We start from the raw sequence: 20997 nt of genomic DNA on the forward strand, positions 1-20997 counted from the left end.
GGTACCGAGGAATCGAACCTGGGTCTTCGATGCTAGGCAAGCACTCTACCACTAGGTCAAACTCCTGCCCCAGAGTATCCAACTTTTTGCCTGTGGTGGTTTTCAGCATCTGTCCAAGTAATCTCTGCTTCCCAAGTCGGGAGGATTACAGGCAGGCGCTAGCATGCTAGACTTAAGTCTATCTTAATTCCACTGGGTGCTCCTGGGTCACTGTGGCAGGTCCCCAGGTCTCCCTTAGCAGAACACCCATCAAGGCTTGGGGTCAATTCTCAGGAAGGCTGGTGCTGTAATCTTCAGCAGGTGTGGGCCTCAGGTAGCACCTAGGCTCCTGAAGTCCTGGCTCCTCCTGGCCTCAGCAGTTTCTGGGATCCTTCGCAGGAGGTCCAGAGTGTGAGCCTCCATAGGCAGAAAGGGAGGACATGGGGCCAGAACCTAAGCTCAGAGCAGGTAAGTCTCTGCATTCATTTGTTTTCAGTTGCTAGTGACACCGTTGTGATGTCACAGATTGTTTTAAAGAAAGGAGGTTTCCTTTGGATCATAGTTCTGGAGGTTCAAGGTCCAGAGGCCATGTCTATTAGTTACCTTACTGGTAGAATCCTGGGCTGGTATAGGATATCACATGGTGAGACACAAAGACTATGACTGCGTATATGGTGTACGCAGGTGTGCATGCATGTATTTGTGCATCTATGCAAGAGTGTATTCCTGTGAAGGTGTGTTTACATGGTACCTGCATGCATATGTGCATAAACCTGTGCCTTCTCTGTGCATGACCATACATGTGCATATACATGTGACGCTTTTTTTTTTTTGGTGGGTCATGGGGCTTGAACTTGGCCTGTCCCTGAGCTGTTCAGCTCAAGGGACCCTACTCTTGGACCTAGGCTCTGTCCCTGAGCCGTTCAGCTCAAGGCTACTGTCTTATCCTTGAGCCAAGCCCCATTTCCCATTTTCTAGAGGTTAATTGCAGATAAAAGTCTCAGATTCTTTTATGCCTGGGCTCGCTTAGACCCTTGATTGTCAGATCTCTGCCTCCTGAGCAGCTAGGGTTACAGGAGTGAGCCACCGCATTCGGCTTCATGTGACACCTTTGTGAGTGACTATGCATGTGTGACTACCGATGTCTGTGCATTTTCCTATGCATGCTTGTGTGTCCATATGCATGTGTACACTCCAGGGCACATGCAGATGTGCATTCATACATACACACAGGTGCTCACATGTGCTGGCATGGACACATGTGTGCACATGTTCTGCTCCTTCCTACAGATCCACCAGGAATCAAGCCTGATGGAGTTCAATCTAATGACTATGTCCAATCACCTACACACTGCCTAGGCCCTCCTCTAAACACCACAGTGGGATTTAATATCCATGCCCTTGTTTCCTCACAATGGGGACCAAAATTGAGCACAAGAGTGGGGTACAGCAGCCCCATTCCCACCCTGGCACCACTTTGAGGGGCATCTGACAACCATTGGTATTAGCTATGCAGGGACAGTCCTTCCTCTCTGGGCTTCCCAGGTGTTAGGTGTCTTGGGGTGACCAACTGCCCATATGTTTGGTTTCTGGGGATCCTCAGTTCCCAAATTAAGCATGTGCTGATTGGCAGAATAATGGCCCCTAAAGACCCTTGTTTTGACCCCCAGATACTGCAACATGTGATCCCATGAGCTGGGAGTTTGGCCTAGTGGTAAGGTGCTTGTCTAGCATTCACGAAGACCTGTGTTTGCTTCCTTGGTTCCATATACATAGAAAAAAAGCACCGGAAGTGGTATTGTGGCTCAAGTGGTAGAGCTCTAGCCTTGAGAAATCCCAAGGAGAGAGCTCAGGCCCTGAGTTCAAGCCCCAGGAATGTCAAAAAAAACCCCAACAAACCAAGACATGATCCCGTGGGCAGAGGCTTGCACATGGGTGGGGTTGATGTCTTGAGATGGGAAACCCATGATAGTGGCCTGGGTGGGTCCATCATCACCAGGGCCCTAAGGAGAGGGGGGTCAGTGGGCCAGAGAGGAAAGAAGATGCTCTCTTCTGCTTGAAGATGATCAGTTGGAGGCACTGGGGAGGAGAGCATATTTGCATCCACAAGGCCTTCCTGGCACTGGCTGTGTGGCCATTGGTCCCCTCTGGCCATACCTTTGAGCCTGGCTTCATGAGCATGGAGAATGTTGAGTGGGCCAGAGCATATAGGATGGGTGTGGACAAGGTCACGTCAAGGTCCATCCAATAAGAGGGCCCGTCCAAGAAGAGGCCACTGAGTCCCTCTGGGTCTGAGGTAGACACTCATGTGGTGTGGCTACAGTGGGCGCTCCTGTGGCATGACTGAGATGTGGCATGGCTGTGGGAGACACTGTGGGGAGTGGCTATGGTGGACTCTCCTGTGCCATGACTGAGATGGCATGGCTGTGGGAGACGCTGTGGGGAGACGCTGCTGTGGACTCTCATGTGACGTGACTGAGGTAGAAGCTCGTGTGGTGTGGCTGAGGTAGACACTGGTGTGGCATGGATTCACAGCTTCAGTTGCTTTGAGGGTCCTCCAGGAGTCATTGGACTCTCCCAGACCTCAGGGTTTCTCTCTGATGCGGTGCTCTGCCCACACTGGCCCCCTGACCTTAAGCATGAGGCCACTGTGCCTCAGCCACCAGCCTCCTGGCTCCAAGTTCAACAGCCAGCTTTTGGGCACCTGTGGGTGATTCCTCTTGTCCTCATTGGCTCTCTTGTTCCTCTTCACTCAAGAGGACTGGATCTCGGTTTGGTAGGCCCAGGAAGGCCTGGCAGAGCCCCAGGACATACAGCTTGGATAATTCCCAGGACAAGGGGTCTCTATGCAGAAGTCTACCCTCATCCACTTTTGCAGGAGCACAGGAACAAGGAGGGGACTGGGAAGGAAAGACCCAGCCTCTGGGAGGGGGCCTTGAGAGTGGAGCTCAGGCTGGTGCCAAAGCATAGGGAAGTCAGACAAGGGGGTGCCAGGCAGGACCCAAGAATCTGGGCCCAGTGCTGACCAGTCCGGGCAGTTCTGGGTCCTGGCTCTCAGGGTCATTCCTGGCCTTCTCCTGATTCCCTAGGAGTAGACACAAGCTGAGAGCTGGTGATGACAGAAGACCCTCTTGAAGCCTCTGGCAGAGCTGTGAGATGACCTGCTGGAGGAGTGGGGAGAACACTCAGTCCCAGCCAGGGCTCCAACACATGTGCCTAGGGCAGGGTGTGTGGATGGAAAAAATGAGCACAGAGAGTTGCAGGTGCAGCTCTACAGGAAAGCGGATGTAAAGTGCTGACAGGTCCTCTTGCCCTCTCGCTGTTCTTTTCTGGGTTGCCAGTTGTTGGTGGATAGCTTGGCTCTGTCACACAGACACCTGATCCAGAGCTGCTGGCCAAGACCATTTCCTCCTCTCCAGAGCTTTGCCTTTGTCACTGTCTCTGTCTTCCTCTCACCCTGTCTGTCTGCCTGGTCTCTGTCCCCTCTGTATCTCTCTCTGGTATTGATTTGAATTCTTCTTTTAAACACATTCAAAGTGTATGAATCATTTTGGCTCAATCCTGCTCTGTTTACTTCATTTGCGGGACAGGAAGTTGTTGTGTCTTCCTGTACTCTGGGCACCTCTCGCACTAGTGGACACCGTAGAGACTCACAGTTGGTGAGACTGACTCAGGCCCACTCAGGCCCCCATTCCTGCTGCCTCTGTCATATTGCTGCTGTGGTTGGCATGGGGTGATGGGGCCAAGGACACATGCTTCTGACTTCCATGCAGCACCTATCCTGCGCCCTGCCTGACACTTCTTCTTCCAGCCCTTCCTGGTAGGGGGTGGTGGTGGTGGTGGTGGTGGTGTAGCATCTACAAGCTGCTGTCACCCTAGGACTGCCACTAGCACTGGCAGGTGTAGTTTTGTTTTTCTAATTAGGAGAAAAGTGCAATGTCTTTTCTTTTTCTTCTCTCTCTCTCTCTCTCTCTCTCTCTCTATATATATATATATATATATATATATTTTTTTTTTATGGCCTGGGCACTGTCCTTGAGGTTTTTTTTTTCTTTTTTTGGCTCACAGCTAGCGCTCTGCCACTTGAGCCATAGCACCACTGGTGGGTTTTTCTATGTGGTACTGAGGAATCGACCCAGGGCTTTGTCATGCAAGCACTCTACTACTAGGCCGCACTCCTGGCTATAATGTCCTTTTACTGTTAAAGGGAAGTATTCACACACATATATATGTGTACCCACATATATAATATGAACAAGCACACAAATGCACCATATGCACATGCCTATACAAAACACACATGGGAGGTACACACACTCACATACCACACATGTGCTTACACACACATAGATGTCATACATGCACATGTACATACATATACAATACACACATGTACAGATATATGTGCCACATAATACTTATGTGTGTGTACACATTCATGTGAGGTTGGCTACATATCCTGCCCACTTTTTCTACTGTGCTTTCCAGACTTTGGGGATTTTATATAATTTATGTAAGATCTTTTGCCTAGGATTGTTTTGCCAGTTTGTGGATCTCAGCATGTCTATCATGATATCATATAATATGTGATTATATCATGAGTTATTTTTGTTGTTGTTGTTATTTTGTTTTTTTTTTGGCCAGTCCTGCCTGGGCTTGAACTCAGGGCCAGGGCACTCTCCTTGGGCTTTCTCAAGGCTAGCACTCTACTACTTGAGCTATAGCACCATGTCTGGATTTTTCTGTGTATGTGGTACCGAGGAATCGAACCCAGGGCTTTGTACATGCTAGGTAAGCACTCTACCACTAGGCCATGCTTCTGGCTCATATCATGAGTTAATTTGTTTTGTCACTCTTGGCACTTGAACTCTGGGCCTGGCACTGTCTCTGAGCTTTTCAGCTCAAGGCTACTGCCCTACCCCTTGGCCTGGGTGTTGTCCCTGAGCTCTTCTTCTCAAGGCTATTGCCTTACCCTTGAGCCACAGGGTCACTTCCAGTTTTCTGGTAATTAATTGGAGGTAAGAGTCTCACAGACTTTTCAGTGCCTGGGGCTGGCTTTGAACCTCAGATCCTCAGATCTCCTGAGTATCTAGGATTACAGGCGGGAGCCACCACGCCTGCTGTAGGTTATTTCTTGACCTGAGTTTTTGGAGGGGTGGAGGGGTGCACCCACTCCTATGTGCCATTGGCTTGGTTCCTCAGTCTCTGCCTGCTGGGCTGTGAGTGACCATGTGTACCCTCACATGGTGGTGTGAGTCTGCGCACCTCTCCAAGAGGTGCCACCCACTTTGGTGGGAAGTCCACTTCTTCACCTCCACCCCTCACCCACAGCCCTTGCCTGCTGCCTTCCTCACGGCAGTTCAGAGGGTCCTGGCCCAGCAGCAGGTCTTTCTATTCCTTGTCATGGTTTTCTTGTTTTTTTGTTGGCCATTTTTATAAATGAATATCATAGTTCCAGAGGCAGCAGTTTTATTGGGGTGATGCTGAGTTTTAAGACTGAACGGGGAAAATGGGCATGTCTGCAACCAGAGCCACATATGCCCTACGAAGAGGCCACGTCTGTGTCTGCATGCAGCTGCTCCTGAGGAGGTCTGGTACACTGCTCTGTCCTACTCACCTTCTAACTGCATCTTTTGAACCCAGGAAACGGATTTTAGTCACTAGCCTCTTGTCTGCTGATTGTGCTAGCTTTCCATAGGGCCATTTGGGTTTCTCAGCCCCAGGCCCCTTGCAGAATCCTGGGCACTTCCATCTGATGCCCATCTGACGCAGGGTGTGGAGGCTCTATCTCACCTCTTGCTGGACTCAGGGGATCAGGAGAGTAGGTGGGCAGCTGTGGTACCGTGAGGGCCTGAGGGGCCAGCTTCTCTGCCTCACCATCATGTGAGGGCTGGGTAGGGCTCTCCACCTGCCTCTGTTGTCGGTAGCCAAGTCTGTGGTGATGGACTTGGAGCAGATGTGTCCCTTCCTCGTAGCTTTCCAGAACAGCCCCTGACCTGTGCATTAAGGGAGGGCCTTCAGTTGCCAAATCCCTGCTGAGCACACAGTGTCCCACTCAGAGCAGGGTGCAGCCAACCCACCCTACTGATGGCTGAGCTCTAGGTACCAAAAAAATGCTGCCTGGAGGACTCCCAGGTGGGGCCTAGGGCTGAGGGATGCTGGCAAGTCCTAGGGGTGAGGTGCCTCTCCCTTCCCCTGTGGAGGCTTTCCATTCCTGGAGGCTGTGTGTACGAGTGTGGAGATAGGCAAGCAGATGTGCAGGCTGGGAGGCTCCCCATGCTTCTGGGACAGTCAGAGCCAACTCGAGGCAGGCCCGAGAAGGCCATCTGTCCTCCAGCATAAGCTCCAGCTTGACCCCACAGTCCTCTCCAGTGGGGCTGGCACTCCTGCCATCTCACTTGCAACGACTCCAAGAGTGACACCAGACACTCTATACAGCTTTCATCACCATTTAATTATATCTAACCAAAGGAAAGAAGAACTTGAGCTCTGATCTCAGCGATGTCCCATGCCTAAGGTGGGTTTTGTAGATTGCTGAGGGGACAGCTGTGCCTCTTGTCCTTACTCAAGGGACCCAGCCACAGTCCCTTTCAGGGACACTGTGAATAGGGACAGAGAAGTGGACTTCCAGGAGATGAATAGTAGGCATGTTGTGTGCAGATGTCCGGGATAGACAAAGCTTGGATCTGCCAAGCCAGCCTTCTCATCCCCACTGCTGAGCCTAAGGAGCATAGGGTCCTTTCCACGGGTGAGCAGGTGGGGTGGCACGCCCCAGAGGTGTGTGGGGCTACTCCCATCATTCCTCAGTTCCCCGGGCACAGAGAGGGTGCGAGGAGCTGACTGGGCAAGTATGAGGGATTGAGGGCCCCCCAGAGGGCTTGCCCAGTTCATGGCCATGTTCCTCCATCTCCTGCAGCTGAGAGACCTCCTGGCCTTTGCTGAAATTTCTCCAGGGCTGGGGCATGAACGTCTGTTTGGAATGCCTCTGGAGAGCAACTTCAGACATCTGTTGTATAAGTCATCTTGCTCGGAGGGTGCCTCATGGGGCCTCCAAAGCAGGCTCCATCAGGCCCCACTCTGGGTGCAAGAGTCCCGGGGGTGGCAGGGCCTCAGTGGCTCAAGCCCCTGTTGTACACAGTGAAGGACTCAGGAGAGCTGAGCTCCAGCCAGGTTTACCCCATGGACTAAGACATGTGGCTATGTCTGTGTCCAGCCCTTAGTGTCAGGACACAGGATACCTGCTGTTCCTAGCTTGCTGTGAGTGCTCACAAGAGTGTCCTCTGTGCAGATCATGCTTCTCTGTATCCTGCATGTCCTCCCTGGACTCTTGGATGCTCTGCAGGACACTGCTGGTTGAGGACGGTGGTCAAAGGGGGCCAGGAGCAGTGTCCATCCTCATCTCTTGAGGGTTGAAGACTCCGAGGGCTGTCAGCAGAGCCCCTGCGATGGGCTGAGTTGCCTGGTCCGCCAGGGAAGACAACAGTGGCATACTCTGTGTGCACACAGGAGGCAGAGGCAGGGGTCTCTGGGGTCTTCTCTCTCCACTGAAAGTCTAGCTCGCCATAGGCCACAGTGAAGACGGGCACTGCTGGAGGTTCTGCCTTCTTTGGGAGGGGAGGAAGGGAAGAGTCAGCTCAGAGGAGCGGACCCTGTCTCCACAACCTGAAGTAACCATCCAGCTGAGCCTGTGGTCTGTGATGCCTGTCTCTGGGGTTAGAGCTCTTTTCTAGAGCAGACTCAGCTATCAATCCCAGGGCTGCCTCACTTCTGCCCCTCTGAATGATCCAAAGGACAGTCCCTCACCTCGGCTTCAGTTTCCACCTCTAAATGGTCCCTGATATGTTTCGAAGAGTTAGAATTCCGAATGTGACTGACTTCTGGGCCTTGCTGCCTGGCATAGGAAAAGCAGCAGCTGTTTCCCCATCACCGCCTCACTGAATTGCCCTGTCAGGGACTACGTGCTCTTCAGTCAGCAGGTGGACATTGGTGGGGAATATGGTTGGTCTTTAGCCACAGCCAAGCAGGTGATGGACAAGTTCTATCTGTGCCCAGCGCTAGAGGCAGAGTGTGGCAGTCACTCAGGAAGGGACTCATACTCACCTGGGGCTGCTCCTTGCTTTCAGCTCTTCTGGCCTCTGCAGAGAAACACACTTTGAATAAGGGGCAGGGAATGAGCTACCCTCTTCCAAGGAAGGGGGTTTCATCCTGGGTCCCTGCGTGAGAGTCACTATATCAGTCCCTCTAAAGAGTAGCTCTCATACTCCCCATGTCTGTGTTTGTATGTAGATGACAGACTCTGGGGATGGTCAGTGTGTAAGGTGTGTGTATGTGTATGTGTGTGTGTGTGTGTGTGTGTGTGTCTATGTATGTGTGTGTGTGTGTCTTATTTTTTTGTTTCTTCTTCTTCCTCTTCTTCTTCTTTTTGCCAGTTCTGGGTCTTGAACTCAGGGCCTGGGCACTGTCCTTGAGTTTTCTGAAGGTTAAAGCTCTACCACTTAGGCCATAGAACCACTTCAGGCTTTTTCTTTTTCTTTTGACTCAAACTGTGGGCCTTGGTGCTGTCCCTGAGCTATTCAGCTCAAGGCTACTGCCCTACCCTTGGAGCCTCAGCCCCATTTCCCATTTTCTAGTGGTTAATTGGAGATAAGAGTCTCATGTTCTTCAGTGCCCGGGGTTGGCTTTGATCTCAAATCAAAGTTGTTGTCAGATCTCAGCCTTCTAAGTGGCTGGGATTACAGGCATGACCCACTATGCCCTGCAACTTCAGGCTCTTTCTGTGTATGCCTTTTTTTTTTTTTTTGCCAATCCTGGGCTTGAGCTCAGGGCCTGAGCACTGTCCTTGGCTTTCTCAAGGCTAGAGCCTTGAGCCTCAGTACCACTTCTGGCTTTTTTTCGATATATGTGGCACCAAGGAATCAAACCTGGGTCTTCTTGAATGCTAGGCAAGCACTCTACCACTAGGCCAAACTCCCGGCCCTTTTTCTGTGTATATAGTACTGGGGAAACTAACCCAGGGCTTCCTGCATGCTAGGCAAGCACTCTACTAGGCTATGCTCCCAGCTCTCCCCCACCCTCGCCCCAGTGTGTGTGTGTGTGTGTGTGTGTGTGTGTGTACTTACCTGGCATGTCTCTGGAGCAGATAGCAGCCAGGACCCAGGCTAGCAGCAGCAGCACTGGGACACCCACCAGGACACTTGTGACACCAACGACTAGGCCTTGAAACGGGCTTCCTGGCCTGGGTGCAGGGCTGGGGTGCAATGTGGGGGGCTCCAAGACTCTTTCTGGAGGGTCACAAAAGATAAAGATCAATGATACCCATAGTGTGTCCTTCCCCCAGCAGAGCCCTGGCCTGCCTTCTCCAAGACCTGAGAGGTGTCTACCTCAGATCAGGCATCCTGACCTGGCCTGCGTCTTGGAAATGCCTTTAAGCCCATATCCTTTTGGAGGCAGCCAACTCCAACCTAGTTCCCCCAAGGACTATTGGGGCTGGGGTGCTAACACAGGGACGGGAGCCATTGGGGGTGCTGAGCAGAGCTCTGAAGGGACCCACAGGCTGCCCACCCTGGCCCCCTGGCCACACCTGTCACTGTGAGCTCGGCGCTTGGGCTTTCCTTAATGTGCGCCTTGGGCGGCAGGGAGATGGCCCCGCACAGGTAGAAACCACTGTCGTTGCGCTGCGCAGCAAGGACGCTCATTCGAAAGTCCCGCTTGTTGGGCAGCTGTGACACCTGGAAGCGGGGGTCTGGGCCCGACTGGCTGTGGCCATTGAGGAAGGTAGCCAGCTTCATTGTCTGGTTGTTGGGGTTCAGGCGGTACCAGTTCAACACCAGGTGCTCAGACCAGTTGGAGAAGCTGCAGGTGAAGGTGGCATTAGCTCCTTCGGACACCGTGAGCTGGGCTGGGGAGAAGGTGAGGGGGCTCCAGGGCCTTTCTGGGGACTCTGTAGGGGACAAGAACATACCGGCTGTGAGGTAGGGCTGATCCTACTCTCTCTGTTGCTTCCCTGAGTGTCTGGAACCTGCTCTGCAGCGCCCCAGCTGCAGCCTTGACTTTATTGAGACCCAAGGTTGGGGGCTCTGACCCTAGTCTTCCTTCCCATTCCCCTCAGGTCTTCAGGCCCCTTGCTGTTGGCTCCACCTTGCTAGTCTTCCAGAGTGCTGTGCTGGGGGGTCTCTTAGATGGCTATGCTGGGGGTCTCCCAGGCTTGCCCTGTGTGTTCCTACCTTGACACTCACAGACATAGCTGTTGCATGGCTCAGCCTGGTTCTGTACAGAGTGCTTCAGTGTACATGGTCCCTGTCTCTGTCCACAGAGCTTTGCTGTGTGGGGTCCCTGCATGCTGGGTGTGTGTTAGTGCTTCTGGGGATACCCTCGCTTGGAAGGGAGGCTCAGGCTTCCACCTGTGCCCTGCCCCAGGACTACCACCCACATAGGCAGTGCCGCCTTAGTTCAGTGCGGGTAACCTATTGCTCCAGCAAGTCCCTAGGGCCAGAGTTGACAGTAAAGAGCCTCCAGAGAGCAGCTGGCAGTGATCACTCAAACGGACAGGAAGAGGGGCTACTCCAGTCCTCGGCCCCTTAGGTGATGACTGCCTCTCTGACAGACTTGTGCTCACACCCATGGCACTACACACCCACACTCACCCACTCATGAGCACACAGAAATGCCCCGATCAGAGTGTGCATGATGCAGCATCCCTGCCCACAGTTGGTGACATAGGATGGACTCTCTGAGGGGTCGGTATCTAGGGACATCAGGGCCCCCACGCCAGGCATGTGGCACACTCTGGGTCACTATGCTGGTGGTCTCTGGTTTACAGGTGAGAAACCAAGACTCAGAGAGGCAGTGCAGACCTGAAGCTGCTCTAGACACAACTGTTTGCTGCCACTTCCTCTCAGACCCAAGTAAAAAAGCCCTAAGTGGAGTTGTGGTTCAAGTGGTAGTGTCAGCCTCAACCAAAACAAGCCAAAGGTGTGAGCTTTGGCCCTGAGTTCAAGCCTCAGTGCTTCCACAAATAACATCAATGAAATCCTCAACCAAATACAGTAAAATTGGCCTCAGATTTTGCAAAAACTGTTCTAGCATTGAGACATCACATCTGGGAGCATGGATGCCACTGGAAGGTTTGGTGTGTCACCCCTGCTCTGGGTCTGACAACTCTTCTGCCCCCCCTGGGTGGGGGGCCTCATGCAGGCTCCACTAGGGTGGCTAGGTCAGTGATCTCTCTCCTTTGGGATCAGAACTAAGGCCCTTCACAGTGCCCACTGTAACCTTCTAGCTGATGGCATAACCACCTATGACCCCTTCAAATTCACAGCCATTCCTAGGCTCAACCACCAAGGCCTCCAAATGGATTCTCACAGCCTCTGAGACAGGATGACCATAAAGTCTTTAAAGACCAGGCTGGAGAGCCCTCATTCTTGGGGAGTCCTGATTGCAGCTTCCTTGCTCCTTCCAACACAGACCTCTATGGCACTGTGAGCCAGGGGTTCTCCAGGGAGCCTCCTGTTGGGTCCTCACCTGCTGTCTACTTGCTGACCCCTCTCCCCGGTCACTGGCCTGGTATGGTCATCTGTTTTCAGACCATGGCATGTGCTCACAGAGATGCTGCTCTTCCTACTGTCCTCCAGGTAAGTCCCTGTGTCGACATTTCTGTGACCTCCATTGCCAAGTAATTTGAACCATTTGTCTTGCTTCTTGGCTGTTTGCAGTGGAGTCCTTGCTTCTTGGGCCTCTGTCCCCTGTGGAGATTCTGCTCAAGGCCATGGAACTTGCCTGGACCTGTTCAGGTCTAGCAACTCCCAGGTCCTTTCTCAGGGCTCCAGGGTGGTTCCTGTACCCTCAGCTCTGCACCTCCTTATTGTCTCAGAGGCTATTCCCCTGAGGATTCAGGGGCTGTCTGGCCCTGGTGTCCTGCAGCTATTTTAGAGCATTTTGACTAGGGAGTCCCTACCTCCAGAGGACACAGGGCATCCAACTCTCAGGAGCTCTAGGAGGTAGAGCAAGATAATAGGACCACAGGGATAGTCGAGCAGGTAGCATCTGCTCCCAGGTGGCCTCTGGGAGCAGAAAATGCCTGGAGACCCTAGAATCAGCCTGGGACCAGGCAGGTGCAGTGTGGCTAAGTGGGCTTAGCAAGTGGTCCCTTGCTCTTCTGTAAGGGCCTCAGGTAATACCTCTGGGTTTCCCTCATATGGGGTTGTCTGTGGCTGTGGGGACAGACTGAAGACTAGAGAAGTGTCCCCTATATATATCATGCAGGAAATCTGTGTGGTTTGAAAACAAAAGACCACCTCAAAGAGCTCTGGTTTGTGAGACAAGATCTCAGTCTGTAGTCCATGCTGGGCTGAAACTAGAGACCCTCCTGCTTCAGCCTTCCGGTGTTAGGGTTTTAGGATCTCTTTGGGGGGAGGTTGATGGTGATTGTATGGGGTTAGAACTCAGAACCTTCTGCTCCTAAGCATGCATTTGGATGCTGAGCCAAGCTTCTGAGATTCTGTTTCCTGGTTATCCTTAGGATAGTCATGCTTCCTTCCCAGCACACACCTGAGCTGAGGTCTGCCAAGTTTAGGGCTCCCACCATTACAAGATCTAAGATACACAACACCAGTTCCAAGTTCTCCCTGGGGAGATGGAGTCTCATAGACTCTTCTGCTAGGCCGAGCTAGAACCACATCACAGGTGTGAACCACCAGCACCTGGCTTGAAGAAGACACTTTTGTGTGTTGATAATGGGACTTGAACTCAGGACCTAGATATTTTCCCTTAATACGAAGAGAGGAACAATGTTTTGTTGACTGTGAGGAGGGGAGCGGTGCTGTGCCTGGGTGAAAGGGGAGAGGAGTACAGGTCCTAAGGGTCTGTGGTGACAAGCGAGCAGCGCCACGCCCCACCATGGTGTGTGTGGTGACAGGAAGTGCCAGTGCCTGGTGCTCCTCGAGCACACAGGGAGCCCGTCCTTACTAGGAGTTGGTGCCAAGTGTGCCCCGAGCACTCACGGGGCTTCCTAGGAGCTGGTATCCACGTGCCCCATGCTCACAGGGAGCACTGTCCTTTCTAGGAGTTGTGAGATGAGGGAGTCCATTACTGCGCTCTTGCAGAAAGGGGATGGGTGGACCTAGACTGCTATACCGCGCACACTGGGATCAAGGCAGAGACGGGAGTGATTCCCCCCCCCTTCCTTTTTTTGTTGGTCGTGGGACGAACTCTGAGCCTGGCATTGTCCCTTAGCTTTTCAGCTCAAGGCTACCACCCTACCTCTTGAGCCACAGCACCACTCTGGGGAGTGATTCTTTTACTGCCCAAAGCTGCCAGCAAGCCCCGAGGCTGGAGGGAGGCCTGGCTCTTTGCCGGCAGGTGGAGGGAACCACTGCTGCCATTCAAACCCAGTCTGCAATGCCAAAGCAAATGTCTAGCATACACGGGCTACATGGACCTACCTGCAATCCAGTGCTCAGGGAACATCTCAAGTTTGGGGCCAGCCTGGGCCACATAGAGACATCTCAGAAAAAAGTGCAACAATGCAGCCAATTAGACAAGTGCAACAACATGGCCAACTAGCCACTCTAGGGAAGCATCATCCCTGCACGGTGTTTGTCTTCTATGCTGTCTCAATTGTAGGTTGGGAAAAAAAGAACTAAGAAATGTGCCACGAGCAATACTCGGTACTTCTCCTAACTGGCATGATTAATCCTCCAGACCCACCAGACAGATACAGTTATCTTGGAACTAGAAGTGAGAAAACAGTGGAGAAGTCGAGTGGCATGCCATACCTAGCTCAAGGCCATCACGAACAGCAGCTTTATTCATTTATTTGGGTGTTTTTGAGATAAGGTCTCACTGTGTAGTCCAGGATGGCCTTGGGCTTTAGATTCTCTTGCCTCAAGTCTCCTGAATGCTGAACTACAGGCATACACCAATGCGCCTGGTGAGAATGGGAGCTGTGACTTGAACAGAAGATAGCCCATTCTATAGCCAGAATCTCATTTGCTCTCACTTACTAGGGTAACGAGCACTGGGTTTGCGATACCTTGTAAAATGCACACAGCATGAGAGGGGTTAGACCCGGGAATGACCCAAACGCTAGGGTGAGTAAGTGAAGATGAAAGAAGATGTGTCCTGGAACAAAAGGTGGGCGGCAGTTGGAAGTGCTCATGACTGGAACAGAAAGAGCAAAACACTGGCCTTGAAGAAGTACTCTATGTGAAGTGCTCCAGGTGGGGAAACTGAGGTAGGACACCTGGTGACTCCTGCTTAGGCCCAAGCTAGAGTCTGGTTGCCTAAATCTCATCTTCCTCACTTCGTGAATGTGCTTTGCATGTTCAGCTGCCAGGATGAACCACGGTGTTCTTGAGGCCCAAGGCCTCCCGACCCCTGCTCTGGGCACTGTGCCTCTCTTGCTCCTGGGACCATGACAAAGCTCCCCAGGGATATCTTTTAGTTATCCATTGGTCCTTGTACCACTATTTTCAGAGAACAACCCACAAGCCTTCTGCGGAGAGGTCCTAGCAAGGATGCACCCAGCTAGGCTACTGCCTGTGGCTGGGAGGGGACTGAGATGGGAACCCCAGGCTCCAACAGCTGAAACCATGCAGAATCTGGAGAGAAGTAACCAAGAGGCCTTGGATGTGAGGACATTCAGGTGCCCTGAAAGGGGAGTTGCTTCTGTGGGCCCTTCCATGCCTGTCCCTCCAACATACAGGCCACACTCAGCAGAACCCAAAGGATAGGCCTGGCCTGGATTCTCAGTGCAGAGGGTCCAGAGTAGAGAAGGTGAGATACAGATCCAGTGCAGGCCCCGCACTGGTGAGCTGCACAGGCCACAGCAGTCCATTGTGGAGACTGTGACCTAGACCTATCAGCAGACAGTCCTAAGGGGTTCTCAGGGTCAGACCTCACTCATGCCATACCCTGGGTCAGTCCAGAGATGTCAGCAAAGCTGTGCCCTGGGCTCTAGACAGGGACTGGGAGACATAAAAGTGAGGAAAAGACAAGTGAGGCCCCAGAGCGTTCAGATCTGGCAGAACCTCCATGTAGGGCCACAGGAGCCAAGGCTAGGACTCTGGGCAAACAAACTCATGGTTCTACAGAGAGGGGCACTGGCTGGATGCCCCTGCCCAGCTGGACACTAAGGACTAGCTGAGCTGGGACCAAAGACCTGCCTGGCCAAGAGCAAAGAGAGTGCAGATAGAGATCAGAGAGGGCACTTCACCTACCAAAGTCACGGAGGGCAGAACAAAGGGCTGTCCTGGTTGCCCAGGAGACTGTGCTCCCTCTGCCCCCCCCCAAGGACAGAGACTGAGGCTAGAAGGGTCCCTGAAAGCCCCCACTCTGCTATCAACATCCACATCCCCAGTCCAAGCCCATATTCCCGGAAGCTTACATACCTAGAAGCCACCCGGGCCACCAGCCCAGCTGCAGCACGGCCCAGGTGAGCGGCCAGGGCACCCGCATGCCCGAGTTCCAGCTGTGCTTCCCCTAACTGCTGCTGCCTGTTCTTTGGCTACTTAGGCAAAGGTGGAAGTGGAAAGGAAACTGGCTGGGGTCAGGTCTGAGGGAGGGGACCCGCCTTAGCCTCCGCCCTCTTCCTCCACCTCCACAGGGGTGAGAGGGAGGGAGGGTGAGAGGGCAGGGAAGAAGAGGTAGAGAGAGAGGGGAGGGTATGGGGGATCTGGAAGGCGGTGGGAATGAGGGAGAGAGGAGAGAAAGAAATGCTGAGAGGAGAGGCGAGACAGGAAGAGTGGGGGGAGGAATGGGGTGGGCTAGTCACACGATTTTTACTTCACTGTGTGTGTGTGTATGGGGGGAGTGTCTTTGTATCTCGGGTCCCTCCCACCAACATTGGGAATTTTTTTTGTCCTTTCTTTTTCCCATCTGAGCTTTCCCTCTGCTCTTGCAGCTGCAGAGGCATGGGGGCCAGGATGGGGGGTTTCTATCCCCTGGGACAGTGGTGTAACCTCCCTCTGTGGCTCAGATTCCTGGCTATAGGGAACCCTGTGCAGACAGATAGACACAGGCCTAAACCCTAGAGCTTCAGGAGGCCTCAAAACTTGAAGCTGGCTGCCTGTCCACCCTATACTGCTTGGATTAGGTGCCCCCTTCCACCCAACCTGCCTGCTGAACAAGGGGACACCAGCTGTGGGGGCAGGAGGCCCTGGGCACTCCTCCTGGGGTATTGAGACCCGCTCTTCTCTAGCCCGGGGGCCCAGACATGAGGCCTTGAAACCTGAACCTTCTCTGGGCTGAGACCCTTTCCCTTGAGGACTCCAGGCTGTCATGGCCAGAGCTTTGGCCTCTCTCTTGCACAGTGGCCTGGTCCTGGCTGACTTCCCCTTTGCCTTGCTGCACACCTCTCGGTCAGTTCTTTCCAGACCCTTCATCAGACAGCTCTTCCTCAGCCTCCCGTGGTAGCTGACTTCCTGCTTTCTGCCATCCTGGGTTGGGGTGAGGCAGCCCTGGTGTCCTCCCCCTCTTTCCCCTCTTGTTGCTTGTGGAGAGTTCTGGTTGTTTCATGACGTTGGGCTCTAAGCATCTGACCACCGTGAGTGGAAAACAGGAAAAATGAAACTGCTGATATTAGTGATGAGATGTGTGGGTCTCAGCACCTTAAAGTAACCAGCTGGCTGGAAACTGCCTGGCTGTGCCTCAGAGGGGAACCAGGCTGGGCTGGAAGGAAACGTTACAGAGCACAGCGGAAAAAGAGCGTCAGAGGCTGCCTGTGAGGTGTGGTGGCAGTGGATGCTTGCTCAACGGGCGCTCTGAGCTATTTGTGAACAAGGCCGTTCCTGAGTCTCAATCTGGGACAGGGGTGTAGGGAGAACTGGGGGTTCCCCTTGCCCTTACCTAGCAGAGGATGTGTCATATCGCAGGCCTGCGCTGAGGGACCTTCCAGGGAGCAGTGGCCTCCCAGGGGATGGCAGGTCAGCGAGTCCTGCCACTGGACCAGGCAACAAGGCTGTGCCTGACCAGTGGGTTACTGGATGTGGCAGCAGAGATGTAACTGGCCAGGGGCTGATTCTGGACAGCCCGCTTAGTCACACCTTCGTTCTCTGTGTTTGGGGTTTACTCTCAGTCTCCAGCCCCCTGTGGGACCCCAGCGCTCTGTATAGACAAAGATCTCCAGTAAGGACTGGAGGTGTGGCTGCCTGGGTGGGAGGATGTCTGGCTCAGACTCCCATTCTAGGCCTGTGTGTGAGGAGGGAGGGGGCCTCTGCTGTGCTTCCTCACCTCTAGACCTCTGCCTTCTCTCTCTCCCCTTCCCTTCCCCATCCCTCTTCCTACCTGGGCAGGAAGGTAGGGTAATATGCCAAAGCTCACGAAGCTTATGGGCAGTAGGGGGAGGGTTCTGATGGGGCCTGAAGGGCCTTGCTTGGCTCCTGGAATCCTTTGAAGGGCTACATGGCCCAGAGAGGGTCTGGGCACTTCTGGAGCCTGTAGGAGGGAGGAACAGCATTGGTCCTAGGCCGGGAGCAGCAGTGGGGGTGGGGTAGGTGGGGCCTGCACCCTGATACCACACTCCTGACTTCTTATCAATATCCTCCCCAGCATGCATTTCTCCACACAGTTTTTCCTAGGCATGCGCGGACCACCCCTAGAACACAGAATTCCCCCAACACCTGCGAGCCCAGCACACACTGTCCTCAACAGACATACTCCTCATACACACGTACTAGTGAACACACACACACACACACAATCCCAAGTCACAGACAGTGCCAGCATATACAGGCACAATTCCCACAATTTCCTACCACATACACAGTCCTACTACACAAAATGTCAGCACTCTTTTGTTTGTTTGTTTGTTTGTTTTGCCAGCACTCTTATACACCCAGTTAGAACCCGAACCCTCTTCAATAAGGAGGGCTGGAGGGGCTGAGGTGCTTGTCAACTCTCTCCAACTTTCTTAACCTTCCTGACCCTACTTCCTAGCAGGGATCAAGGCTAGATTGGTCCCGTTAGAGACAGTCAGGCTGTGAGTTGGCCAGGGGCCACAACTTCCAAGATGGAGGTAACTGGGTTCACTGTAAGCCGATGTTGCATCAGTGTCCTTCCTGCTCCTTGCTCCATTTCTCCTCACAACACTGCACAATGACGTGGCAGGCAGGGCAGGGCTTCAAGAAGCAGCAGGGCTGCTTCCTCAGCCTGGATGAGCACATTGTCTCTGCAACTGTCCCCTATGGGAAGGCTGTGTCCCTTCCCAGGGGATAGATCACAAGGCCATGCATAATAAATACTCCTCCCATGGGCATTGGCTTTGTGCCAGCAGGAGTGCATCACACACCACAGTGTGGCACAGTGGCTCACACTTCCCACGTGTCTGTCCACATGGTTCTGTGCCCGGAGCCTCTCCTTGGCCTCAGGGGTCTGATGTGAGGATGAAGCGTCTGTTTGTCTAGCCATTTCCTTGCCAGGTGCATTCTGGTGGATCCCAGCTCTTGGGTTTTGAACAGACCCACTGTGGAGGTTTGTGTGCAGCGCTGGATGTGAACATCAGTTTTCATTTTGCAACCATGGTCACTGGTGGGAGGGGTCATGGTTTCCTGCATTTCTGTTTGGGAAGTCTGGGCCCCATGCTCTCAGTAAAGGAAGCACACAAGGCTCATGGGAAGCCCCTCACTGCTCCTCTCCCCGCTGGGAAGAGACTTGATCCTTACCAGGTCATAGGCACCCCAGATAGCAGAGAATCGGGAGTGGGGGAGTGGGGATCCCCACTGTCTTGTGGGGATGGGGTCAAGGAAGTGCAGGAAACAGAAGGCTCATCTCCTGAAAGGACCTGTGTGGGAGGCAGAAGGCAGCACTGCCGTGCGCTGACCCAAAGCCCACAGGCCGTGGACTGGGTCTCCTCAGTGCAGGCGGCGGCCGTGGACTGGGTCTCCTCAGTGCAGGCGGCAGCCTGATTAACTGCTGTTTCTGAGGTTGGAACAGGAAACGGTTAATAGTGTTTGCAAATAAAAACTTTCTGTTCCACTCTACTTTTGAAACATTTCCCAGAAGGTAAAGGAAGAGCTATTAATCTGCCTGATTTAAGATCTGAATTTTAATGTTCCTAAATGGGACATTTCTACATGTTATCACACACTCCTTAAACAGTAATTTTTACCTCCAACACCCCCTATTTACTAACTGTTCTAGAATGTCTAGCATGTTAGAAGTTTCAGCGTGCAAATATATTTTGAATTCCCCAATGTGCATGTTTGCCATACATGTGTAGACATGTGCACGCATGGGGTGTTGACATGTGTAGGTGTGCCTGTGTGTTATGTTGTCTGCGCTGAGTGTGTTGTGTTTTCTCACACAAGTGCAGTGGCCCTTGCTGTGGCTGAGGTGCTTCCCTACCTGCAGGCCCTGGATGAGCTGAGCTGGAGTGGATCCAGGAGGCTGCTGTTCTTGTGAGTGGAACGGTCCTCATTTCTGCTGCTCACACTGCTCCTTTCAGAGCCTAGCTAGGGCTTTGTGGATGGCCTGGCCACTGAACTGCAGGGGCAAAGACAGTGGCTTCTCTGGCTGTGAGGTCCACTCTCAGGGGCCACCCTGCTGCCAGCTGCCTGGACCCACTCTAACTGTTGCCAGAGCGGAGCCTAGAAATGGGCATGAGTGGGCAGGGCCAGGACGGGGTCGCTGTTCTGCCAGCAGCCCCCGGGAGAAGGGCAGAGGTGGTTAGCAGTGGGCTCCTCCAGTCCTGTGTGCACGTTTGGAGATGAGTGGACAGTCAAGGAAAGGCTACGATTCTCTAGTGTTCCCTCACTTCATGAGGGCTGGTGGTGCCACGAGAAAGCCCTTCCAGGTAGCAGAGGTCACAGTTCCAAAGCCTTCCCTAAAATAGAGCCAAAGCTGGGCACTGGTGGCTCATGCCTGTAACGCTAACTCAGGAGGCTGAGGGAAGATGACGGCCGTTCACAAAGTGAGCCTGAGCAGGAATGTCCCTGAGACATTTATCTCCAATTAATCACCAAAGAGCTGTAAGTGGAGTTGTGGCTCAAGTGGTAGAGCGCTAGTCTTGAGAAAAAAATGCTCAGAGACAGAACCTAGACCCTGAGTTCAAGCCCCAGACTTGGCAACAACAACAAACAACCCCAAACCAAAATAAAAAAGAACCCCAGAAACCTCAGAGCCACTTCGAGGTGGCTGGATCACAAACAAGTGATAGTGGCTGGGGGAGGAAGATGGGTCTGAAGCAGCCAGGAACCACTAGGTCTAGAGGGGTGCTCTGTGGGCCCCAGACCCAGGGTGTGAGGAGGAGCAGGAAGTGGCCATTTCTCTAGACCCCAGAAGGAACCCCACACCTTTTGGCCCTCCACACAGGTGGCCCTGAAAGGACACAGTAGGTCTGGGGGACCACACATTGTGTCCCTGGGTATACCTAACATAGGGTGGCCCTGAGGGACCCACACATAGTGGCTTTGAGGGGACCCTATGCATGGTGTCCCTAGGGGGAACCACACATGGTGGGGCTGGGAGGACTCCACCCATGGAGGCCCCGAGGGGACCCACACGTGGTGGCCCTGAGGGGACCCACACGTGGTGGCTGTGTACTTGCAACAAACCCAGGACCTTAGATACAACCCTAGAACATCAGCTAGGATTACAATAGGCATCTGGTGGTAATCAAAACTTCACACAACAGAGCTAAGAGCAAAGGGGCAATTGGTTTATTTCTCAAGTGAACAAGAAATCCAGAGGCAGGTGCAAGTCATGAAGTCATGACTGGTCACTCCCGCCATCATCAGTATCAAGGAGCCAGGCCCTCCACCTCCATTCTCAGGACACCCTGTGGTGTAAAATGACTGCCAGAGCACCAGCCAACATCCTGACCCTGATCAACGGAAGAAAATGAAAGCATAATGAGGAAAGTTGCACTTTCCTCAGCTCTCTAGCCTTATTTAATAAACCTTCCTAGATCATCCTAATGATTTTCTCTTTTATCTTATTGTTGCACCTAACTGAAAGATATCACATATTTGAAAGAAAATGAAGAAGTTTCAGAAGTGAAAAATACAGTAACAATAAAACCCTCAT

At 53.0% G+C, this 20997-nt stretch overlaps 1 protein-coding gene across 1 annotated transcript; it reads right to left on the reverse strand.

Annotated features, from left to right (window-relative positions):
* Nucleotides 1-6328: 6328 nt before the first annotated feature.
* On the reverse strand, nucleotides 6329-15472 carry Pdcd1 (programmed cell death 1). Its single transcript, XM_090354444.1, has 5 exons — nucleotides 15366-15472; nucleotides 9560-9919; nucleotides 9099-9260; nucleotides 8080-8114; nucleotides 6329-7583 (listed from the first exon to the last, which is right to left on the reverse strand). Exons 1-5 carry the CDS (start codon nucleotides 15430-15432, stop codon nucleotides 7269-7271), a joined length of 939 nt encoding a protein of 312 aa, XP_090210570.1. The 5' UTR covers nucleotides 15433-15472; the 3' UTR covers nucleotides 6329-7268.
* Nucleotides 15473-20997: the final 5525 nt, after the last annotated feature.

The sequence above is a fragment of the Megascapheus bottae genome, chromosome 21 (assembly GCF_031878675.1).
Source record: "Megascapheus bottae isolate mThoBot1 chromosome 21, mThoBot2.hap1, whole genome shotgun sequence".
NCBI classification, from domain to species: domain Eukaryota; kingdom Metazoa; phylum Chordata; class Mammalia; order Rodentia; family Geomyidae; genus Megascapheus; species Megascapheus bottae.